The 26147-nt window shown below is 42.0% G+C and overlaps 1 protein-coding gene across 3 annotated transcripts; it reads right to left on the bottom strand.

Moving 5' to 3' along the window:
- Positions 1 to 13231: 13231 nt before the first annotated feature.
- PRSS35 (serine protease 35) lies at positions 13232 to 26118 on the bottom strand. 3 transcript variants are annotated; one of them, XM_051777968.1, is made up of 2 exons: positions 25464 to 26118; positions 13232 to 18782 (listed from the first exon to the last, which is right to left on the bottom strand). In XM_051777968.1, the coding sequence occupies exon 2, from the start codon at positions 18765 to 18767 to the stop codon at positions 17526 to 17528; it is 1242 nt and encodes a 413-aa protein (XP_051633928.1). In that variant the 5' UTR covers positions 18768 to 18782; positions 25464 to 26118; the 3' UTR covers positions 13232 to 17525. The 3 variants fall into 3 exon arrangements, with proteins under 3 accessions (XP_051633928.1, XP_051633929.1, XP_051633930.1); XM_051777969.1 differs by having other exon boundaries at positions 13232 to 21921; positions 25464 to 25560; XM_051777970.1 differs by lacking the exon at positions 25464 to 26118 and adding an exon at positions 25403 to 25448.
- Between the last annotated feature and the right edge of the window lie 29 nt (positions 26119 to 26147).

Raw genomic sequence — 26147 nt, 5'->3', positions numbered from 1 at the left:
AGAAAGGCTCACCATGGTTTTGTCCACCCTGCCTATGTGCTATGTTTGCCAAATGCAAGGAACACTTGATTTCTTACCAATGTGTTATGCATGTCTTCTCAAAGTGAGGACAGCATTTTCAGAGGAGCATCATAACCAAACAGGTAAATATATTTATACCAGTTCAGTAGTGTCTCATTTAAATTAGAGATGATGAACTACTATTCACTGAATTGCAAATGAGTGTTTGTGATGTCACATGTTTCAAAGGGCCAAACCTCAGAATGAGGGCATTCTCCTGGCCAGGTACATGCCCCTGCTATACAGTAACCAACTTTCTGCATCAGCTTCTTCCATGTCAGCAACCTTTGGTCCTCATTTTTCTTAGTCTTCTGTAGATCTCATGGCCAACAGCTTTGTGTGTGTGTGTGTATGTTTGTCATTCGGTATCCTGTGAAGAAATAGAAGCCTGGACAGAAAGGAAACTTGGTGGGAGAACATCTGTAAGCTTGATCACTGTGGGAAGTAGAACCAGTGTATTTTCTCAGTATGCTGAGTAAGGCTAAACAAAAGTCACTTGCTCTCCTTGGCACAAAGGAATTATAAAATCTGGCTTGTGAGGAAAACACGTGGTCATCTCCTGGCCTGTAGACAAGAACATGTTCTTGTTTTATCATCTGAGTTTCATCATCCAGACATGAATGCATCTGTGTCCTGCTATGACTAACTACTTTTCAATACAAGCTATAGGGAAGAGTGGGTGGGGAGTAGAGCTCTCATCTGTGGAAGAATGTCTCCTTCCCCTGCATTTTCACGAAGGGAGGACAGATTTCAGACAGCTGGTACGTCCCTTACCCAAGTGCTTGCTGTCTTGTGTGCTGGCTTCTTTAGAAGCTGGCACCTCTGCCCACATGAGACTTTTATAGCTCCCCCTTAAGCCATGAGTGCCCTAGGGAGTTGTAAATACCTGGAGAACATGAAATCATTTTACTGCAGAGGTTTGAACAAAAACCCCAACTCATTCTGCGGAACTGACTCGGTTTTTTGACTGTTTGAAGTTAGCATTGCCTCCTACTCCTCTGTTGGTTTGTCATTTATTTTAATTGGCTTTATTTGAAATGTTTAGCTGTAAATGTGCTATAGCTTGAGTTGAGGGCTTCTGGACTGATACTGTTGTTTCCTCAGGTGAAACTGTTGTTTCCTCTATGGTGAAAACTAAATTTTTGTTGTTTCCTAAGATCCTGGGAACCACTTAGCATTTCAAGCTGGTTACACAATCGGGCTGCTACCCAAACTTTCATTCTTAGGGTTTAGTAAGGCAGCTGCAAAGGTTAGAGACTTGCCTTAAAAATCAAGCAGGAAAGTCAAGAGCAAAACCTATGTTTTGGTGGGGGGGAGAGGGTAGAAAAGGAAGATTTGCTTTGTAAATGTGTTTGAGACTTTGGTATTATGAGATACTGCTTAGTGGTGGGAGACAACATCTAGTTCATGAGTTGTCCAGTAGCTACAGCTGACATTGTTTTGTCTTTCTGCTATGAGTCTTTGCTCCTGCCCCTTCCTCCCCATCTCTCACCCCAGAATAAGAGCTGCATGCTCAGGCATCTAACTCTGCATGGGGGGAGAAAAAAGACCGCCAATGATTCTTAACGCCTAGACAAGCCAACTGAAACTTGCTGTGGTACAAGTAGTGGCAGTGACACAAAGATAATAGGCTGAGTTAGTGATTCAGATCTTCTGGAACATGAAATATATCAGAAATGGTATTAAAAGAGAAAAAATTTTTTTCCATATATTATATATTGCTGGTGCTGTGAGCAGTGTGGGAAGTGGCAGACGCTGAGTGGTAATGAGGGGGTGAAATAAGAATCTCAGAGATGGGATTACAGAAGGAGAGAGGCTATACATATTTTAAAGCAGACATCACTTCTGTTTTTTCTGTTCCAGATCTCGGATCCTAAACCTTCACCACCTCTTCCATTTCCCTTAATTAAACTCTGCAAATTATGCGGGTAGCAAAGGCCCAAAGCTTGTTCCATTGCCCAAGACATCTCTGCATGCAATTAAAGGTGTAAGAATAGTTGCCTTTGGGAGTTAGCAAAGGTGATAGACCAGAAGCAGAAACTGAAGCAAGTCAAGAAACCTGTATATGGGTGTGACATCCACTATGAGGACTAAGGAGAGCAAGTCTCTTCTCTGATAATGTAGAGGAACCTGTGAAAGGTCTGGTGAATGTCTACCCTACACAGCACTGTAAAACACCTACATCCAAATGTTCATGATTGAACATAGTGAAGTTTTAGCCATATTTTTTTAAACACAGCTTATTATGGTGGAAGAGATTTCTCAGTTTACATACTATCATAAAAACCTCAAGTAGCCATCTTTTTTAAGGGTCTTGCCAAAGCACTCTCCCAGCCTGTTGGAAGCAGAGATTTCATAACACTAAGCACACCAGCAGGTGCTTTGAAGGCACATGCTGCAAAAACTGAATCAATCTTTGAGACTTAAACTGGTAGCTGGAGACAGGTTAGTTGTTATCAATAATAACTATGCAGGCACTGGTCGGATCTTGGTCACACAGGGTAGGAGGGATCCTCCCAGGACCTCTTAAGAACATTGCCTTCCCATAGTCTGTACTTTTGCCTACCAGGCCTGGAAAGAGGTTGACTGTGTGGGAGGGGGGATAGTATTTCACTAAGGAGGGGAAAGAGATGTGGGCCAGAATGGAAGCATTAGGGAAGGGTGTGAGGGATAGATGGTGTGTTCTTGTTCTTTGGGCTGCGGGTTGTCTGTAATTGAGGGAGGGAGAGGGCAGTGGAACATTGCAGGTACAAAGTGACCCCAGGGATGGGGTAGCCTTATGCTCTCAGCTTGTTAGCTGCTACAGGCCCGCAGTGCAGGTATTAAGTGTCAGCACACACATTTTGTACAAGAGCAGGCAGACACTAAGCTTTGAAAGAAACAGCATTTCATACTCTGAGTGTGTCTGTGTATGAATAAAAGGAAGTTTTTACTCAGATACAAGGATAGGACAAGTTAAATTCTGAAGTTAATTATAAGATTATGCTTTATGTGTCTATGATGTGTCTGTAATTACCTCCTGTCAGTCTTCGGTGATCAACAAAGAGAGGTTTTAATGATTCTTCCTTACCGGAATAATCCCACACCGGTTCCAGCCAATTCATTTTGAAAAAATCAAAGAGGAGAATAGTTCACTTCTCTTCTGAAATATGGAAAAACTAAGTTTAGCAAACTAACAAAGTAAGAAAGGGGGAAAAAATAATAACACTGAAACCAGCACACTGTATAAACAAGTTCTGGCTTAGGTATTAGAGCATCTTTGAATCTCCATTTGTACAAACTATCTTCTATTGTTCACAGGGCTGAAGCCATTTTGAGATTTTGGTCCTTCCACATTTATAGGAGAACTAAATTTTAGGATCTACTTCTGTGAACATGCCTTTGGGATAGAGCACACCATTCCCTTTGTGCTTGGAAAAAGAGGTTTCCAGCAGTGTAGAGAAATCACCACTTCCCAGCTCACTTCTACCTCATCATGGCAGTACCTAGCATCTGTCTAGCATCCCTGCTGCTCAGGCGACAGAGCACAGACACACCAGCCTTTCTCAGCCCCACTCTTTGCAGAATGTGAGCTGTCCTGAATTAAAATATATATTTAAATATACAAATAAATGTGTATAATTAAATACATAAACAAATACATAAAACAAGTTTTCATGGAGCTAGTGACTTTCCTTGCTGTCTGGGTACCGTGCCACCAGCATTGAAGTTTGCTTTGTGAACCTTTGCAGCAGTGTGCCTGAAACACTTTCCTGTCAATCTATAGTGAGCTGTCATTTCAGAAATGGTATTGATGGAAATCCAGCTCCTTACCTCATTATATTTTCTTCAAGATTTGGTTGTGTAGAATTTGCTTATAGGACCTTTGGCTCCAAGGCAAATCATGCTGGAAATTTGCTTCTCTCTCAAAATATTTGACCACCTGTGATGGCTATAGAATGGCTGAAATGTTTTAGTCTTTAAGGCATGGTCAAGGCCCAGACAGGGAGAGAGGCAAGGCAGCATTCAATATACTGTAGTTAATTTTCAGTTGACATAAAAGGTCCATTAACTGCGGTTGCATACACATTACCCAGCAGTATATCTGGGTTTATGATGGGCTGTTTTTAAGCATCTTCCTAAACTTATGTGAAACTAAATTAGGGTAGTTATTTCGGTAATTCTTTTTTTTTTCTCTTTTGAACTTTATATTTTAAAATCCAAGATCTGCAGATGAAAACACCTTATTACCATAGTCCTTGTAAAGACAAGAGAGACAATTCGCATTTATGAACAGAAACCATACAAAAATGCTTTTCTTTTCCAAATTAACATAAAAAAATTACATAGTGACAGTAAGCAGATTTTTCTGTTTAAATGCTGAGCTATTTTTAGGATTGTAAGTAGTAATTTTGAAACTAACATGTGTGTATGTCTGTAGCTCTCCACACACTGTTTAGTCTGAGATACTGCTAAACAAACCTATTTCTCATGAGCAGCTCTTTAACCGTGTTACTGGAGGACAGCTAATACTTGTTTCCATGTATCCTGAAGCTTACCTGGTTTCTCCAGTGTTTTCAGTTATCTCAAAAAGGTGCATCTTGTGGTTCCTAAGTGAAGATTTGTTTTCTGAAGGTTTTTAAACATAGCTTGATGGATTACGTTTTTTATTATTACTAACATGTAATATTAGGTTGGATGTATATGTCTTGCACATATGTAATCAGTGCAAATAAATGTAATTGGAAAAATGTTACACTGTTCTATCCACCCAAAATATAGTATTTTGTATCCAGGATTGATTTCCCTAGGATTTCAGGATCCTGGAAAGCATTTAGTGTAATAAAGTAGCTTATGTGTCTATTAAAATGTTTTGTTTCTTTAGACATTTGGCTTCATGACTGATCATCAAGATTGACTCTGATCCTACTCTGTCATTTAGCCTGGCATGTGGAATTTTCAGACAGCTTTTTTTTTTTTTTCCGAACAGATGTTGAAGGCTGGATTTAGGTGGTTTGTTCTTTTGACAGCTTTTAGAAATACCTCAAAGAATTTGCAAACATATCACTAACAACCCCCATCACTCTTTGGATGAGGAATATGCACTGAGAAATGGGCAAATCATCTATATTTCATTCGAATGCATATTTTAGAGAAACAGAAAACTGCAAGAGTTGCAAGCCCTGGAAGCTGCAGTGACACCTATGCCAGGCTGTATCCCACAGACAGTTGTCATTAGCAAGGAAAATCCCCCATCTCAAACCCACAATGTTGTCTTTGCTGTACCCCTTTGAGGCTAACATACACATAGGCCTCGCATACATTTTAAGTAAAATCCTTTACACAAATGTAGTATTGCAAGTGATTGGTCTCGAAATCTTAAAATTAAGTAGCTCGTCTCATGTATGAACTATTTACCATCCAGATCAGCACAGTTTGCTTGAAGAGCCTGTTATGGATGTACTTGTCTCATTTAATGACCTTTAAAATAGCTGGCAGGCTTAGAGAATATTATTTTTCTAGTAGCAGAGTTCAGCTTGCCAGCCAGGCTTTGCCATTTGAGACTGAACTTATAGTGGCTGGAAGTATTAACTGGTAAGTCCAGTATTTTGATACATCTGTTAGAGATAGAGGTGCAACTGAAATAATTTTCCCCTGGCCAAATCAAAGAGCTAAGCTGATTCAATCTATGCTTTCCTGAGACAGACTCTAGTGTGAAATACAATACCCTTCTTTTGGCCAAAGCATTTTATTGCCAATATAACTATGCATACTGTTTCACTTAAAATTTGGCTTTCTGCTGCAGATAAACAAGACTAACATAGCCTTTCTGCACTCCACTGCAAAGGCAATGCATTCAGAGCATGTGAAGTTTCCACTTTAAGACTGCTGGGCAGGATGATAAGATAGAAATCATATGTATCTACTCTATTTCCCTGCTTTAAAACCAAAATTGCGTAATACTAAACAGATTTTTCTTGAAGACCAACATCAAACCACAGCCTTTCCAAACACCACTGCAGAACATCACCACCTTCACCCTGAGAGAGCTGCTGGGTTTTTTTGTTCTATTACCTGATCCCTCCTTGCTGCACATTGAGCTGTTAGTTCTTCTGTCTCTTTGTTCTTTGCAGCAGCAATGATGGTGTTTGGACAGTTATCATGGTCATTCTTTTGGCTTATGCCCTCTGCCTTCAAACTTTCCTTGCAGCCAAGTTTTCTAGATATTTATTCGATCTTGATCTTCTCCACACTGTCTTCAGCTGGTCCCCACCTCCCGTGAAGTGCAGCATCCAAAGTGGGACACAGCAGCAGAACGAAAGCACGCCTGTGCTATGTAACAGAAGCACCATGTAAACACAAGTATGTAACAGAAGCACCATGTCCTGTGAGCCAGGACATGGAGCCTGTGAGCCAGGCTCTGTTATGGATCCAAGTGTTTCAACTGCACTTTTCCCAGCCGGATTGCATTGTTCAGGCATGGGCAGCCTATGCTCCTCTATGCTCTTAAAGGCCCTCATGAAGAGCTGTGGTTTAAGCGATTGCCCTTCAGCATATGTTTGTTCATAGTGTGAAGCCATTTGGCAGAAAAAAACCAACAAAACCCCCAAACAAACAAACAGACAGACAGGAATAAAAATCTTGAAGTGATTTTAAAAAGGAAGAAATCTGACTGTTTAAATAATTTCAGTGTAGAGCATTACTGTGGGGCTCTTTGTCACATTAATAAGACTCAGTACACTGCTAAATATTTTCAGAAAAGGAAGAAATCTGGGGAGGAAGAGAGAGGCTGTGGGCTGAATGTCTCTCCATGTCCTGCTTTTCAACTGCTTATGTTTCTGTGTGCATGGGGAATTGTCCTGGGAGAATTCATCATACTGCAAAGACAGCAAGGCAAAGCAGCTCTGGAGGAGATGGGACTATCCATCCTGCGTCAGACCTTTGAATGCAGGATCCTCACAGCCTGTTTCTCCCACATGTGGCTTGTTCAGGAGCCTGGCAGGACAAGCAGAAACAAGAAGTAGCTGCAGGTTTCTGCAGGGTGATGGGAGAGGTGAGGGAGGAGACAGTGCAGTGTGTGGGCACAAGATCAGGGTCTCACACATTGTAACAATATCATTAGCTCCTCTTCAGACACTGAGTTCCAATTACAACTATACTCCTATGCACATATTGTTTCTCTGGATTGCAAGCTTGATGTTGCCCCTGCCACAAAAGCATATGGAGCTGTGCATTTTGTGAGATGCCCAGCTGTGCAAGTGGGGGTCAGCGGCAAGGTCCTCACTTGCAGGGTGATGAATGTGCCCATCTGGGGTATCTCCAAATAAGTATAATGATGCAAGTAGCCAGAAATAGCAGAAGGAAGAGTTTTAGGTGCCTCTCAGATCCAGAGCGCATGTTTGTTTTCCTTGATAGTTGCACCACATCCATGGCGTGTGAATGTGGCACAGCTGGCAAGGAAAAGAAACCTGTGCAAGGAAAAGAACAATGCCATGAATATGGGGAAGGAGCAATGGTGAGAGGCAGGACACAGGTCTGAACTGCTCTGCTCTCATGGAAAATTTTGTGGATGTTAATGGCCATAATATCTGGATTGTAGTTTTTCTTCCAAAAAAAAATGTTATCAGTAGAAGGTTGATCATCATCACCATCACTACTGCCTTTGGATTACTGCGGGCCAGGTAACACTACCTGCTGAAATCCAACCACTGTCATTGGTGGACCTGCCTAAAAAGCCTTCTGCTAAGAGGAGAATGGCATTGGCATCTCACTAAAATAAAAACTAAACAAAGCAAAGCAAATTCTTTCCATGCACATAGTCAAAAAGTAGTGGAAAAAAATCATGTCAAATCTTTTTAGGAATGGTTGTGAGTCTTGCAGTAATTTTAGCAATTATCTGCTTCATAGGCAATCTTGTTTCCCACCAGTTTTGTATCTCTGAAATGTATCTTTATCATGTCTCTATCAGGAGCTGGATCCACAGTGACATTGCCAGACAAGCCTAAAAATTTACAAAAAGTTTCTTTTTAAATGAGAAGAAGGGAGCTGGCTTCTGGATCTACAAATGTGACTCTCTCTATGTCTAACACTTACCTGGAAGCTTAGTCTTTGCCAAATTAAAAAGAAAACTGCATTGTGGCCTTGAAAAGTAGATGGCTGTGCCCTTCTGTCCCAGGACCATGTAGTTTTGGCTCTGTATGCAGGCTCTGACTGCTGTGGCAAGAGATGAGCACACAAGGGCCAGCATGGGTTTGGCAAAAAGGCTTTGATTACAGCCCTGGCTCCACCTTGAGTGTTTTAAAAAGGGCTAGAATAGGGATATAATGAAGCATGGCATTTCCTGAGTTCTTTCCAATATTTACAGTGTTTTAAATTTATGCTGTTTAATCGCATTGGGGGTGAAGTGTGGGCAGACAAGGCAAGGGAATTGTACATACTGGAATATGAAGACTTTACCCTTTTTGTAGAGTTGTGATGTTCTCTTTTGCAAATGGTATGTAAAGAAATGCTGCAGATAAGACCTATGGGAAACATCTATATCTTTTCTTTTCCAGGCTTTGTGCTTGGATTAGCACTAGATGGCTGTGCTGCTGCAACGAGACATTGCCTTAGCAGCAGGCTTAAATAACAGGTGTAATAAACCTCACCCACAGCCAGCTTCTGAGAAAGTTTCCACCAGATTTCTCCAGGTGTTGAGCAGCTGTGGATCCCACACAGGCGAATCTCAGCTAGGAGTTGTTCACTTTTTCCTTGAAACCGCTATTCCAGTGGATCTTGCAATGGGAGTCATTTACAGCCCAGTTACTCTAGCTTTATTAATAGCATCAAATCATTGCTATTTTTGCAGTCATTTAAATCAGTGAAATTAACAGTTTCCCCTGAAGAGTAGAATGTGTCAAGGAGATTAAACCCTGTGCTTGCTGCTGGGGTCCAGAGCCTGTGACCTCTCCCTCAGTCAGCATCTGTGGCAGGAGGAGCTGTGAGGGCAACCCAGAGCTATTTTGTAAGGATGTCACAAGATTTTTCCTTGAGCTGGCAGCCTGTGTTTACATTGACTCAGAGCTTATGAAAGCATCTCCCAAGGCTAGCTCCAGATTTGTTGTGTTGTTTTAGAGCTATGAATACTGGTTTGCTTTCAGTGATTTTGCCTTCCATTTTCTGTTTGCAGCTGTTACCTTAATAGCACTTTGAAGTGGCTTCTCTTAAACAGCAACCCAAGTTCCCTATTGTATATCAGTGGTAGGGCATTATTTTATTTAATTTAATTTAGATGGTTGTTGTTAAAGTAGAAAATGAGGTGAAACTCCAAAATGGAAACAATTAAGAAAATTAAGAAGTGGAATTAGCATAAGGAGAACCCAAGACAGGCGAGAAAGAATGAGGTGAGGTTGCAAACAGTGCATTAAAAACGGTTGTACAGAGACAGAAAATAGACTTGCTCCAAAGGGCAGGACTCCAAGGAAGTGTGGGCATAGTAGGACTGAGAAGATGCTCTGGCCAATCAAGGCACTGAATAAGAGACTGGAGCAAGGGGAGCTGAGGTGAGACCTACAGGAAGCCCCCCCACTGGTGCAGCTCCTGCCTGGGTTCCTGGCTGCCACTGTCCTGCTCAATCAAGGAGCTTCTTTTGCCGGAGAGAGTTTGGGATGGGATGGAAGGGTGTGATGTGTGTAGTGGGAGAGGCACATCATGAGATTCGCAGAACAAGGGATGTCTGAGCCTGCACATCAGTGATGATGATATTGAGAGGAGGGGATCTGTGCTCATTCCAGCTGAGTTTCCTCCAAGGTCTCTGCAGTGGAGCAGGGCACAGATTCTCCAGTTGCCTCCGTCCCTCAGCGGTGTGCATGCCTGATGTAAAGTGGTTTGAAGACTAAGGAAAATAGTCTGAAGCAACACCCAGAAGTGAATAGGGAATCAATGGAGGTTGTTGCTTGTAGGACCGAGGTACACATTTCCCAGCCATCCCTGTGAGGAGCAGCAGCATCAAGTCCATAAATTAATGAAGCAGGGATAGCCAGGATTTTATTCCACCATCGTCTAGTTCAGAAGTGGTCTGTATGCAAATTTTCTAATACGAAAAAGAAAATCAAGAGCAGGTGCTTCATTAACCTGATGATAAATTAGCAGAGTATTGGTTGGGGGCAGAGCTGATATGAAATAATGAAATACAATTAGTGGCAGCTGGTTTTGTTGGTTTTTTTTTAAAGCATGTGAACACTGTTTTCACACAGATGCCTGATTTTATTTAGTCCTAACTGGTAAGGAAAATCAATTTCAAGAAGTGAAGGATGCAAGCACATCAGTTGAATAAACAGGATTATTGAATCACAGATCACTATTGTAACAGGTTAATTTACAAGAAAGTATCACATCTAAAGTGAACACTGACAAAAGTACTTTCCATTTTGACTATTGGCTTCCTTTTTATTTCTTTCTTTCAGAAAGAAATTCACATATCATAAATGCTTTGTGTCTAGTGCCCTATAACAAGTAAATACATACACAATGGGTCAAATTTCCCTTCAAGGCTGAGCATTGTAAATGAGAGGAAAATGTGATGCAGAGTTTGATTACTAGAGCTTATTGTTTCAACTCACTGTTATTAAAAATGGCATCATACATCCTCCATGTAGACACAGGGAAAAATGTATAAAACCTACAATGAGAGTGGCCATGTCCTTGGAAGCCTATGTTGATGTCCACCATTTAAGAAGACCAGATCTGAGCCCAAACTCACCAAAGAGTTTGGTAGCACAATAAGTCCTGTTGCTGTGGGGAGATGATGGGAGAGACAACCAACAGCTGTTTTTTCTTTCACCATGTAACTCACCACAACTCTGGAATGCATCAGTGTCCCGCACAGACAACCATGACAGAAAAACCCATATGCCACACGTAGCTATGAAGTCTGCATTGCCTTTATACATAAACTTTTTTTCCCAGTTTCCCTGGTGGTGCTTTTTTTCCTTTTTACCCCCTTTGTAATCCCTTTGGGGTAATTTAGGATTCCTTTTTTGTGTGTGTATTTTGGGCAGGGGAAGTCCCTGCTGGCATTCGAGGTCATGTTGAATCACACTGCTGAATGGGTTGGCTCACTCCTATACAAGAGCCAAAAATATTTAGCTGATGAATCATTCAAGAAAAGGCAAAGGAATGTAAAATGTAAAAACCAGTGTTGCTTTTCCCAGTAGGAAAAAATAGAAATTTTGTTTCTTCCATTCAGTAGGGCACTATGCTTTTTTTTGCTGTTGAACATAGGCTTCATCTTTGCCTTCTCTTGTCCTCTTCTCCTCCCGGCTTCAAAATGTCTGCAGAGAGATACAGCCATAAAGGGTCCTTTGCCATGTGCTGTCCCCTGGCTGCTTTTGTCTTTGATTAAGCAAAGCTACAACCAGCATCTCATCCATAAAGTTGGAAATTAACTGGAGGGGAGGAGTGGTAGAGTGCTGCAACTGCAGCCAAAGGGCAGCTGAGCAATTTGTCTGAAAAACAGCCCAGTTTGTTTTCATCCAATGTTTTCAAATTCTTTGACATGGAAAAGAAGTAGAGCCTTAGCAACTATAATAAGTGTGATGCATACATAATTACCAAGAGGCACAATCTTTGTAAAATATTTGTGTGGCTTTTCCAGTATATCTGATCTTTTTTCTTAGCAATAACAGCTGAAGGATTAGCCATTATCAAGGTCCAGAGACATATTTGAAGGAGGAGGAATGAACAATTCATCAGGAATACCCACATGATAAACAGCATAAGATGCCAGTTCTTGGGTGGATTTGAGTGTATGTTATCTGATTAACCCCTTTGGAGCATTTGTTAAAGACAATGGGAAATGGAAGTATGACTGGAAAACACCTGCACAAGGATCTGGGCTGTATGGGAACATTTTAGGGCCGAATACACATTTGGATAGGATTCCAGTTCAAGCCCCCAAGGGCCCATGAGTGTGTGAGATCCATAACCCATGTTAGAGCATATCTTCCATCAAAGAAACCACATCCGTGCCAGTGGCTTGGGAATGGCCTGTAGAGGAACACAGCTGTCACCTCTGGGTCTCTGTGTTCCCTGGGTAGAGGCCGAGAAACATTTCTCAGGCACCAAGACATTCCCCCAGATGGTGGCTAAAGTAGACTCCAGCAATGGAAAGATTTAGATCTGTTACCAGCCCCAAATGGACTTTGGTCCAGGTGACAAAGCTTTCAATCCTATTTATTTCCCTATAGCACTTAACTTGTCCCCCATGTAAGAGCTAGTGGGTAAGCCCTTGCCAGACCCTTGGCAAATATTGCTTGTGTTAGACACACTATTAATCATGTCTGTAATAATTTCTTAACTTTCCATTAAATATTTCCAGCAGCTCTTATCCTTGCCAAAAAATCTCTCCTTTTACTCTCAGAGATAAAATCAGCACCAGTTTCAAGGGTACAGACTTGAAATAATTCTAAGAACTAAGATTACAGTATTTTCCACACTTCTACTTTGGCCTAGTTCAACAGCTCTCTGAGGTAGAAAGGATAACTATAGCAAATAGCAGAAACAAAACTAATTACTTATTTTAGAATTAATAAGTTGTGGCATAGACTATGAGTCATTTCCTTACTGAACTAATTCTGTTTTTACTCATCAAATTTGCTCATGGAGTAATTATCCTCAAGACAGGGAGGTTTTTTCCCAGAACAAATTTAAAGAGACATTAGCATCTTCTAAGGTCACGTCCCAGATGATTCACTGATAACACATTACAGGCATTTACAGAATGAAGTTTGTGTAATACAACCATAGCTAACAAACTGTATCATGACAGAGGAAAAGAAAAACAACGGAACATATTTATTGGCATAGTAAGTGCATCATATAATATCTTAACATAGTAAACATTTGCATTTATTTTCTCAAATGAATTGTCATCTTGTGCAGCTAAAAATATTATGAAGTTTTCTGTCAGTCTTTAAAAAGTTAAGAACATTAAAGAAACATCAAAGCTACCTCTGGACATTTTTGACCTAGATATTCTGACACTCAGAGCAAAAGGCTGGTGCAAAGGGGACCCAAATATACTTCTAAATCCTTTGAGATTAGAGTGAAATTTTAAGCTTTCAATTTAATAATATTCTTTATTTTTCCCCCAGTCATTCTGTAATCCAGTAATTTGTAGATGGAAGTATCTCCAATATTCTGTGCTTTAAAATTGGAAGCAGTTGATTAAATTTGTATGAAGATATCAAACACAAACATAATGTATTTGAAAGAAAATTTATTGGCTAGAATTTCTAGGTACATGCAAAAAAATTGAGCCAACATTTAAATGCCTCAAGTTGGAGATTTTTTGTTTTATTTTTTTTTCCAATGGGAAACAGCCTTTACAGGAATAACAACAGAAGGTCAGGTTTGAGAAACTCCCTTTACTCGCTACACTCTTGGTAATCCAGTGTATTGGGAGGTTCACACTGACAAGCCTTTAGGTCAGAACACGGATCTGCTGCTTTCCAAGGATCCTAAATGAACAGAAGTGTAATCCCTGCGAATTCAGGCAGGGATTGTAGATCAAGGTCAAAACCCCCTGCCTGCTAGGGGTCCCTGCCACAACCTGAGCCCTCTCACAGCCCTTTCCTTGTTGCTGTTGGCTGGGAAGAAGGGCCTCATCTTTAACAGCAAAACGTTGTTCATGAAACTTGTGGATTTCACATTTTAATTTATACTGTTAAGTCTTTACCAGCTGCCTACTCTTTCTTACAATAGGTCTCTCTGCTACCTTGCAGCCATTTCATCTGTTATTTTTCACACTTTCTTTATCCCTTGCATCCACATCCATCTCCCCAGTCTTCCATACCCTCTACTTCTCTTGTTCTCTCTGCATTGTATGCTATTTGCTGCCAGTTCATCCCTTATCAGCAGAATAGAAAGAACTCCCCAGCTGCTTCTCTCCTCCACATGTAGATGAAATATTTTTTTACTTAAGCCATATTCGTGCTGATTCATATTCCACACAGACTCATAAATCTGCAAAATTTAGATGGTAAGTTATGAACTAAGTCAAGGAGTTTCTTTAAGCAATTTTTAAAGCACTGGGTCCTCTATACCTCAGATGACAAATAATTTTGCTATGTAACACAGTGCTTTTCTTTTGTTGAGATAATAACAACTTAATTTTTCACATTGCATTTAAGCCTCTTGACTTCCACTGTATGTCTCAGAGCCTCAGATTAAACACATGCACAAATACCTTGCAGAAGCTGGTGTGGGCGTGTTAATGGCTTGTATATGAAGTTTATCTTTGGCCCAGAAAAAAATTTACTTTTTAACTCCAGTAGCCCCCCTACCAGAAAAGAGATTTGACTGAATATGGTTTTCTCCTAAAGCCAGGAATACAGTTAAAGATCTACTATACCAACTCTTGTGGGAAAGCATTAGTACTGATGAAAACAAATGATGTACAGCATGGTGCCTGAAAGAGGAAAAATCCTTTAGGAAAACATCATAAGGCTCAAAACCCAACCTTGATGATGGTGTCCTAGACAACAGCAAGATCTAACCTACTAAGAACACCCCCTCCTCACATTTTCTCATCAATAACTAGATAGCAACTGCTGGGTTTTTAAGGAAATCTGAGATGATCACGGCTCAGAAATTCTTGACCCCTTTGCAGTGGTTGGTACCAAGAGCTCTATGCAGAACATTGAACTCCTGGGATTGTGTGTAAGTACTCAAATTTATTAACTATTCCAGAAGACCCTGTAGTAGGTAGTCCCAATGCCTACATTAAGTATTTCCTGCTCTATTAGGCCAAGTGACAGACTGAAATACTGCCTGGCATGCAGAGATAATAGGAATAACATTTTGTCTGGGTTTTCTTATGCCTGCATTCCCTTGCCTGGAGGTGCTGACCCAATCAAAACAGCACATGCTCTTTCTACACACCTGTACCTTTGCATGTGTTTGTGCATGTGCACTCAGACACAGAGGTTTGTATAGATACAGATATGTGTATATAGTTTTGATTAATTTTTATGTTGCTCTGGACAACCTTTTTAATCTCTCATAAAATGAGGCACTGAGCATTTAATATTTATTCTCTGGAGATAAACATTTGTCATCAGCCTGGTATGAGAACTTCAGGTCACAGCTGAGATATTTACAGCAGATGATTATCATAAAAAGACCATTTGCAAGCTGACATCAACATTTTTCATTCTTACCTTTTTCCAATTCCCAAACTGATAAAGGAATACATTATATTTCTGCTCCTAAGGAACACACCTAAATAAAACTCAACAAAATAAAGAATTTACTAAGCCACCTTATCTTGATCAGTTTTGGACCCAAATCAACAATGAGGATAATTGTAAAAAAATCCATGGACTTGGGTTGTCTTAGATTAATGATGTGGTACCTTATTTGTCACAGTAACTATGGAAAAAGGCACTTAAGAAAAACATTACAGAGCTGACTAAAGAATATTGTAGGCCTGTTGCATAGAACAAGAGTATTAAATACTGGACTGAGGTGATTTAAAATTGCTGTCAGCAAAGCCGTGTATCTTAATAGAGATGTTAACAACAATAAAAAATAATTAACCGTAAAATCTTAGAGATTAATTTCTGAACTGTAAAAATTATTATTAGTTTTCTGCAAATAATCACACAAAATAAAATTTAAAAAAAAAAAAAAAAGAAAAGGTAAGTGTTCCCTGTTCCCTGGAAAGGCTGACATTAAAAGAAATAGTTTCTTTAAAGTGAGATCTCTTTCAATTAATGAAATATTGTTAGAGTTACGATATGGATGCAAGTCCTAAATTTTTATGCTTTGGCAATGATATGACAAAGAAAGTTGCCTGCACATTCAGTGTGTCAGGTTATATACTTTCAATCATCTAAAAAAAAGTGGGTTATTAAAAATCATCTTATTTCATCTAAAGATATTACAAGTATGTTTTAAAGATTCCAACAAACAGATAATATTTTTAAAACTTGTTATATTTTTTTCTTCTGCAAAGGAAGAAAATGTATTTTGGTCAGCATAAATTTATGGTAAAAAAAATTAAATATTATGGTGGTGAATATTCTAAAAGTATTGCAACCCAAAGGATATGATCAGAAAGGCACAGTATCACTTAATGTTATTAGATTAACGTAGCACCATAACAATTCTGTGCGCTTCAGACTCTTGACATAAAATAAAAGATATAGACTTGTGTAGCAATCATCAACAATTTTTAAGTAGGTGGTTTGTGTTTAAAGATGTGTAAAAGTCAAGCTCAGTTTTTGTTTTCATTAAATATATGGTTCTGCAAACATATTGAACCAAATTATTTGCTAACTGCTGCTGCTACCTAACAAGATACCTGTTATAATGTACAGGGTATTTCTAACATTCAGAAAGTGCTATAATTTACTTGGGAAAGTTGGAGTCTGAATATGACATGATTAAAACCACCTACTTTGCAAAACTGTATGAAGCCAAACTAAAATACTGATTTCCAATGCCCAGTGTAATACATACTATCCTATCTATGAAGCTGAACTCAGATAAAAGTAATTCATAAAAACTGAAGAAATGTTTAGCACCCAAAAAATATATAATCTGGGATATTTAAATGATCTAAGTGATTGTCAAATAGCCACTTCAGGAGTCAGTGACTTCTCCCAATGGCAGAGCTAAACATTTAACTAAGAACTAAACCTACAGCTCTCCAAATACTAATTGTAATGCAAATGCATGTGTTTAAGACTTCTATAACTTCTCAAAGAAAATTCAAAGGCATTAAATTATTTCCTGATGTTTCTTCTTCTTCAAAATACGGAAACTATGTTGGTTAGTTTCTTTTTGCTGTTTTTACTGAGCAATGGAGTGAAATTTGTCTAAGGTCTAACCCTCAGCTACATAAATTTGAAATTTCCGTGGAAGTGTTCCTGTGGCAACCAGAAGAGGAAGTTTTCCAAACTAACAAGCATGAACTATACTGCTGCTTCTCAACATGGAGCTGTGGTCTTTAGAGAATGCCAGAATAATGTCTTATTCTCGTGCAGTTCTCTGAATCATTCTGCACATACAGTAATATGCTCTACTTGAATTTGAAAAAGTGGAACAGAACCCTGAGAAAAGTAAATCCATTGGAAAAAAATAGATATTTTTTAATAATACCAGTTGGGGATGTTTCAACCCTTCCATTTGGAAAAAAAAATGACTAACAGGTGCAGTCATTTTTTTTCTCATGTGAATGATTTGAATTTATCACAAATGCAAACAGAAATATAGTTTGAGATTTTAAGTGCATGTCTAGGGTTGATTACAATTAGAAAGATTTTGTCTGACAATTCTACCCATCCCCCAGCATTTCAGCATTCCTCAAGTTACTATAGCATTACTTGTGAGCTTTGAGTTCAAAAACATTCTGACACGGAGTGATGTTCTTCCAGTAACTGCTGCAGCTGACTTTCACTCTATGGCAGTACAGGTGCTAAGCAAGTAAGATTCAGCTCTCTTCAGCCTTGTGTGCAATTCCCATCATTCCCATGTATCCAGAAGCAAATCTGGGCATATTTGAGAGGAGTAATTCTTACTGCTACATTGTAATCCTGCTGTTCACCATTGATATCCACCCACTGATGGCCTGAGTAAACAGCAATGATCTTGCGTTTCCACTTCTTTTTGTTCGGCTCCTTAAGACGCAGATAGATGCCAGATCCAGTGGAGCCAGGCTCAGCATCACAGTACTGGTAAAAGAGATCGTTGGACTCATCAGATATGCTACAAAATCTATAGACCAGCTGCCCAGACCGATCATTGTCAAAACCTGAGAAGTGGATCATGCTCCCAGGCATCATTTTGATTGTTGGGCTGATTCCCAGCTCCATGTATTTCCTTTTGTGGGGACGCTTGAGCTCAAGAACAGCATAATCATAATCCAGGGCAATATCTCCAGAAACACCCTTAAACCAGCCTTTTGGGATATGGGTACTCTTCACTCTGGTCCACTGGAAGGAGGGCATGCCATCTGAGGTCCCTTGCTTCCTCCCAGGCCTCCTCTGCCTTTTCCTGTCGCCTTTGGATTGTTGACTTTGTTCTGTGGCAACTTTGGGATCCTCTTTGGCCGTAGAAACTTCTCTCCTACTTCTTTTAGCACCTTTGCGTTTCCTGCCATTGCCTCTGGATTTCGTCTTCATCAGGCCCACCCTCAGTCTTTTGCTGCCCTTGACATAATCCTTGCCATTGTGCAGACAGTGGGCTGCTGTCAGCACGTGCTTGGGGGAAATGAGAATGCCACTGCAGCCAGTGGAGACCTTCACAGCTGTGTTGAATGGAAAGTTGGTCATAAACCGCTTGTCATAGATGCTGAACCTACTGTCCGTTCCATATATCTGCCTCTTCTTCCTCAAAGACCTTCGTGTGGTTGTGTTTCCAGCTGGGTCAAGCACTGCTCCGAGGACATTCACTTCAGTCAGGGTCCGTGTGCCATTTTCAAAAACAGTCTCATAGGATAAGAGGTCCTTCAAGTCAGACAAGCTTGGCACTGGCAGTTTTCTTTGACACTCAATTCCACATACACTGTTCAGCTCTAATTTGGTTTTTGCTTCAAATTTAGGGCTGTCAAGGGAGAAGGTTCTTTCTCTCACAATCTGGGGAATCTTCTTTAAGTGCCAAGTAAAATCTTGTTCAGTTTCTGTTCCATTACTGAGACCCAATATAGGTATGAAAAATATGAATAGCAGTAACATGTGCTCCATTTTATTTAATTTTTTCTAAAACAAGAAAGAGAGATTTGAAAATACACTTTGGAAATATACACAGCTATCTTAGTATCTTCAAAGTATAATCATGCAATATTAGAACTGACATCAGTGGAACAGAATTCGACACTCTGCTCAAAATAGAAATGCCTCAAATATTTTCCTGTATTGCCTCCAACTCTTCCAATGGTCTCTAGCAAGATGAATGCAGACAATTCAGCCAAAAACCATGCTGAGCTACCTACTGGAAGGTGAAACCAGCTGAGTTTTACCTGCTTTTCCCTCAGTGGAGTCATTCCGCTCACTGGAGCACAGAGCAACCTGGTTTTATTTATCCCATAGAAACACAATTATGTATTATGTTTCTGCTTCTCTTCTCTATGGTTGAAGGTAGAACATAGTTGAAAATCACCCATGTATTCAAAAGTTGGGATCCAAGCAGAGATGGATAGACAGACCACACTTGTGAGACCCTTAGAAAACCAGAACAATTGTGCTCTTTCATGTAATGACCAAAAAGTAAGACCTTTAAGTCACACATAGTTCTGCATTACCCACCCAGCTAAGAACTATGAATCTGCCTATTATGAAAAAAGGCACTTTGCTAATTGCTATTCCAAGGAACCAAATTAGGAAGATTTCCTTTCCTCTTACAAAGGTTATGTTGTCTTGATTGTCACAGTGCCCACAATCTGGGCACCTTAAAAGGGGTCACAGCCTATTTTAAACACTTTCAGCTTCAACTGCTCTGAAGGTGTGGGTCTCCTGCTGATCCTGTATTTTATCTCCTCCTCTGTGTGCCATTGCCACCAAAACCTCATTCATTACCTATGTATGGGTGTCTGAATCTCTCTCAGGATGTCAGAGAACTTAAAAATCCATGGTTGGAGGGGACAGACAGACAAGTGAGAAAAGTAGAATCTTGCTGGTCTAGAGGAGTCTACATATATATATGCAGGTTACATATATATGCAGGAAAGCTCAGCCAAGTAGGAGGGACAAGCCTGCTTATTCATCACGTGCCTTTTTCCTGTAGAATCCCACAAAGGCTGCAGGAACTGTGCTGTCTGTGCCTTATGTGGAATACCCCACACACGTGGGGTGATGCACCACACAAAGAGCTAATACTTTCAATGGGAAAGACAAAACACAGTATTATTCCCATCTGTAGCTGGAAAACATGTAGAAAGAAAGTAAGATTTTTAGAAGTCTGTGGCAGAGCCAGAAACTGAACCCAGAACTCTTGATTCTGAGCTCAAAACATTACTGAAAAGACCATTTTTCTCCTTTGGCAGTAGTGATGTCAGTGGCATTATCCAGCTACTGGCGGCTGCCATTGGGAAACCTGTGCTCAGTTCCAACATCCTTCATTCCAATTACATGGAAACCTCAGCTGTGAAGAAAGAAAAGGCCTATGATTAAACTTTAAAAACCAAGCAATTCAAGGATATGTATGTGGTTAAACTCTGGTTTATGTTGCAATGACAGTGTAAGCCAGGGCAAATATAACCACATTTCTTAAGTTTAGAATAATACAGGTGCTGCTTCCCAGTGAAACAGCCTGGTCACAGACTAGCTAAAGCTCTAGCATAAGAAATAGGGGTATGTACAACATGGGAAAAGAAGTGGCAATGTGACTTTTAAAGCTGGATAATGGACCAATGACTCCTATGGTTTTGAGGCATCTTCACCCTATAGACATAGTTGCTGTCTATAAGAAGTAATAATTATCATTTTTTAGGTAAGTAAGCGCTACAGTTCAACCCCAGCTTGTTGCTTCTGATGCCAAATTCAGAGGGTGTTTTTGTTTTAGCATAATTTTGGCACTTTTTACCTTGGCCAGCATGGAACACCAAGTTTGAGCCAGAGTTCACCTACTAGGATATACATAAACCACATTTTACAATACAGTATAAGGAAACCCTCTCTGGCTTTAAAATAGCTAACTCAGGTTTTGGAAAAGATGTGTGGACTTCCCTGAGACATCTGGAGATTACAGTGACTCACAGATCTAAGATCTGGGTTGTATGCAGTCATATGAAAAGGCATCTGAAGGTTTTGAAAGCAGAGCAGAATCATCTCAGGTACAAGATTTTGTAGAGACACCACTTGTTCATAGCAGTCTAAGTTATTGGTATAGCAGAAATGCACACATTTAAACATTAACTTTTATATACAAAGTTGCTTTCAAAGTGTTGGTTTGTTTATTGCTCAGTTAGTACTAAATCTGAAGAGGAATGACTATTTTACATATGCCTGCATACAGGGAGAGGATTTTATATAGCCACATCTCTTCATGTAGAGATGTGAACAAAATAATTCGCCCATCTGCCTCATACTATAGGCAAAACAACTAATTGTCAGACCAAGAATGCCTGTGTAGAGGTGACATATTATCAAGCACCATTCGAATACATTTATGCGCCAGGTTGGGGTGGGGGCTGACCAGGTGGAAAGCAGCTCTGTGAGGGAGGACCTGTGGTCCTGGTGGACAACAAGCTGTCCATGAGCCAGCAGTGTGCCCTTATGGCCAAGAAGGCCAATGATATCCTGGGGTGTCTTAGGAAGAGCATTGCCAGCAGGTCAAGGGAGATGATCCTGGCCTTCTGTTCAGCCCTGGTGAGGCCACATCTGGAGTGCTGTGCTCAGTTCTGGACCCCTCAGTACAAGAGAGACATGGAGCTCCTGAAACAGGTCCAGCAGAGGACTACAAAGATGATAAGGGACTGGAGCATGTCTCTTACAAGGAAAGGCTGAGGGAGCTGGGCATGTTCAGCCTTGAGAAGACTGAGAAGACTGAGACGGGACCTCATCATTGTCTATAAGTATCTGAAGGGAAGGTGTCAAGAGGATGGAGCCCGGCTCCTCTTGGTGGTGCTGAACAATAGGGCAAGAGGCAACAGGCAGAAACTGATGCACAGGAAGTTCCACCTGAATATGAGGAAAAACTTCTTTACTGTGCTGGTGGCCACACACTGGAACAGATTGCCTAGAGAGGCTGTGGAGTCTTCCTCACTGAAGATATTCAAGAACTATCTGGACGCAATCCTGTGTCACGTGTTCTAGGATGACCCTGCTTGAGCAGGGAGGTTAGACTGGATGACCCACTGTGGTACCTTCCAACCTTATCCATTCTGTGATTTTGTGATACCTAGGGATAAATTATAAGGTGTCAAAATAAGAAAATACTGTAATGACAGCATAAGAATAGCTTTCCTGGCCTGACCAAAGGCCTGCCAGGTCTAAAATCCTGTTTCTGACACTGGCTAAATGTGGATGCCTAGGGTAGAGGATAAGAATAAGGTAACCATGTATGTCCCTCCTCCCTCATAGTTTCCTAACTTACAACCAGTTGTACCTGATGGACTTTAAAGCAAAGGTAGTTTCTGTAGTGTAGGGAAACCTCAGTTGATTTGTCTTCCATAGTTTGTCAGTCTTCCCTTGAAGACATATAAAATTTTGTATCTATAACGCTCTGCATCAAGGAGTTCCAGAGCTTAACTACAGGTTGTATAAGGAATCATCTTCTTTTCTTTATTTTCAGCCTGTCACAAACTAACATAATTTAGGATAAATAATATTAATGTGGAAAAGCTGGTTTTACTTTGCTTTATCCTAATATAGCTGTTGAACAAGAAAGTTTCTTATGTCAGGCTCAAGAATAATGTTTCTATTTTTCCCTAGAATATTTCTCTGTTTCTCAGTCCTTCCTCGGGGTCTGGATTTTTTATATTTCTCTGTAGCTGAATTTTGTGAGCCCATAGGAAAGTTCAGTCACTAACTGCTAGTTCATATAGAAAGTCTTTAATGTGTCTGGGTTGATGTCATTCCACTGTGATGGCTGAAGTCTTCCTAGCTGGACTCATAACTAACTTTATAGAGAAGTTCACTTTTTTTCCTCTCTGCTTTATAGAGAGACTTTCTGTAAGCAAATGGGTGGAGTACTATGGCCCCCTTCTGCCACTCTTTAAAAAGAAAAAAATGCAAACAGTCAAAGCACAGAACCCTCAATAAATGCCTTGGAACCTCCCATTTGAAACACTATACTCAAGTACTCACTACTCACAAAGGCATTCTTAGAAGCCAAGATTTTCTTCATTTATAATGAACCACTTGTCACTGGGAATGAACTAACTACACTTCAGTATAACTGGAAGAAGTCCAAGCTGAGGAACTTGATAAAAATGGTAATTCTCATTACAGACCAGAGGTCCTACTAGGCAGCATTGTCATTTTCAGCCATGCATTTAAGCTCTGTTTACTCACCCCCTCTCTACTGTTTGAGCGAAGCCAACTCCAAGCATGGGCAATGTCAGCAGTTGCCATGGCCCAGCACAGGTTGCTGACAAGAGGGAAACACAGGGGATCCTCTTTCCAGAGGATGAGGATGTAAACGGCTGTAAAGACACCTTTGCAGGGTGAGGGAAGCGGAGAGAGAATAGAGCCTCCACGATAGGGAGGAAAAATCCTGAGAAGGCAACAAGCTGAATGCAAGAAAAAACCCTCAACGTGTTACCCTTTCTGCCATGCTGATCTCCTGTCTTCCTCCAAATCCCAATATGCTTGACCCTCTCTTTTCCTTCACTCCTTTCCCATACAAATTTTGGGTTGGCTTACAATAATTAGAATTCTTGAGTCAGCTCTTTAGCTAGAATGAATTGCTAGAAGACAAGGTGGAACTTAGAAAGCGAGAGAGAACCCCAGCTACCTGAAATTGTTAAAATTCTTCCTCCAGTTTCCAAACCCAGATGTTTGGTGGCATTCCAGTTGCCAGGTATATCCATGAAATTAAAACTATTTTCAGTTCTTCTCACTTCTTGCTTCCAACATCAAATCTTTCTGCATTCACAGGACAAAAACTACCTAACTTCTCAGGATATTCTTCAAGTATTTTGTCACTATAACCTACCTGACTGCAGCTGAATGCTTCTCAGATGCTCAGGGGAAGGCTTGTAGTCAAGCAGAACTTAGAATATGTTTCTCTTCAGACTACCCCATCATGAATTTACATGTCAGTGTAGCTCAGACAGAAGAAAAGTTCTACCCAGTTACCTGGCAGTTTTTATCTTGGTCTGTTCAGTGCAAATTCTGCTCTGGGGTTTCCTTCTTACTGTAGGAAGGTCAACACATTTCAAACTAAGCTTACATAATTTTAAACACAATTTTCAGATCATAAATTGATAGAGGCTGCTACACTAACCATCTTCTTTGACTGCTTTTGGCCTCATTCTTGAAATGACCTGAAAGTTGGAACTGACAGTTCTACAAAGCAAACTAAAGAACAAATTTTTGAAATCTCACATTCCCTGGTAGAAACCACTACACTGTTCCCTCCTCTGGGTGCGTTCACTCCATGGTCATCGATATCATTCTCTGCTCTGACTTACGGGGAAAAACCCACTGCCGCTCCTGGCTCTTACAAAGTTTAAGCAGCTTCAGTACGCATAGGAAGAACTAATTTTACACGGCAGGCATAACAGCTCAACACCGGGGGGAAATAAAGAATTGGCGGTAAATGGACAGGGGTTTCTCCTCCGGCGGGGCTTCCCCGCTCCCTGCCGCCAGGCGGAGCTCCCGGACAGCCGGCAGCGGCTCCATCCCTTGGCTCCATCCCCCGGGTCCCGGGCGGGCTCCTCCCGACCCTCCCCGCCGCAGGGCTCTTCTCCCCGCTCCTCCGGGCCGGGAGGAGTTGGAGGTGGAGGGGGAAAGAGGTCGCGTCCCGTCCGCTGCTCTGCCGCTGAGTGACTCTGGGGGTCTAGCCCTGCCAGCCGGGCAGCGGCTCCGGGGCGGCAGCAAGCGGGCACCGACCGGGAACCGGTGGGAGAAACGGCGGGGAGGGATGGCTTTGCCAGGATAGCCGCTTTCCCACTGCCCTCTCCGCTGTTGCCGGCCGCTCCTATGCGTTCGCGTGTTAAAGCTCAGGGCTTTCCCGGAAAAAAGGCGAGGATTTGCGGAGGTAGGCTTTAATTCTACTGCTCCTTAGCCATTCCCTGGTCCTGCTTTCCGCGTGAGGCTCTGCTTTTCCGCTCCTCATCCAAAGAAGTTCCCCTTCTACAGAGCCTGCAACTCAAATACCTTGGCACGGCTCTTTTATTTTTGCTATTCCAAGATAAATCTGCTTCCAGCAGTGACGAATCTGGATGAAATTAGTGTCAATTCCAGGGGAGCGGCGGGGATGGTAGCCCGAATACTGAGGCTATGAATCAGAATTTGAGGAGAGTTTGTTTTGAACGGTGAAGAGGTTCCTTGCCTGCTCCCTGCAGATGGCACAGCACAGAGACAACCCCTCGAAAGCCCAATAAAGATGCCCCTTCCCTCAGTCCCGTTAAGCCGTCTTGTGAAACTGGCTTTAAATATTAAGAAATGAGTACCAAAGAAACGTGTGACGTTTTAGTCCTATCAAAAATATATCCGTAAGGCTAAAGAGGCAGGAGCTTTATACAAAACCTCCCAGCTGCCAAACCCAAGGTACTGACATCGCTCAGCCTCATCAGTTTTTTAAAACGACCCGTGTAGGAAGAACGACATCGCATAAAGAGTATCACCTTAGAGACGCCGGTTACCTCGGACTGCCCGGTCCCCGGCCCCGGGCAGCCCCTTCAGCCCCCATCCCCAGCTCCTCTCCTGCCCACCTAGGTCTCTGGGGGCTGCCTCTCCCCCTGCGGCCGACGACAGGAAGGGTCTTGGTCATACCTGGCACCCCTCAGGACGGACGGAGGGGCAGGCGGCGGCCGCAGCCCCGGGGCAAAGGCTCCCGGCTCCCCGCTCCGCGCCGCTCGTCCACCGCCCAGAGCCCGCGGCTACTGAGCACGGGGCGGGGGGAGCGGCCAGGTCTTCCCAGGAGGGGGAGGGGATGGAAAAAGGAAAAGAAAAAAAAAAAGAAAGAAAAAGAAGGCGAGAGGGAGGAAGCCGGGAGGGTGCGAGGGGGAGGGCCGAGGGGACCGGAGGCAGATCCCGGTGTCTCCTTGGATGGGAAGGGAAGAAGGGGCTCTGCCTGCGGGGCGGGGAGTCGCATCGCCCCGGCAGCGGCTTCCTCTCGGCGTCGGGCGGAGAGCCGGGATGACCCGCACAGGGACGGGGCGGGAGAGGCTGCCGGGACGGGGGAGCGAGGCGGGGACAAGGGGGGAGGCGGAGGGAGTCCGTCCCAAGGGAACAGCGGGAGGGCTCGCACTGGCAGCACCGTGCCACCTCTATGGGTGGCGGGACCGGGTGGTGCCCGCAGGGAGGGCGGCTCCGCCCTGAGCCGCCGGAGGGCTCCTGGGGGAGGCGAGGAGCGACTGTCGGCTCCACAGGAGCCTGGAAGGGGCTTGCGGCTGCGGGGAGTGGCGTTCCCACGAACCCTGGGCTGCCCGCTCCTCCCTACCCTCGCTCCCTGCC

Source organism: Manacus candei, unplaced genomic scaffold (genome assembly GCF_025592945.1).
Source record: "Manacus candei isolate 608988 ecotype Guabito, Panama unplaced genomic scaffold, ASM2559294v1 h1tg000011l, whole genome shotgun sequence".
NCBI lineage: Eukaryota > Metazoa > Chordata > Aves > Passeriformes > Pipridae > Manacus > Manacus candei.
Note: the sequence above shows the minus strand (reverse complement) of the source record. Positions and strands in the feature narration are given on the sequence as shown.

Excerpts from the sequence above, each read along its gene's own strand:
- PRSS35 (XM_051777968.1), bottom strand. The coding sequence starts at position 18,767 with ATGGAGCACATGTTACTGCTATTCATATTTTTCATACCTATATTGGGT.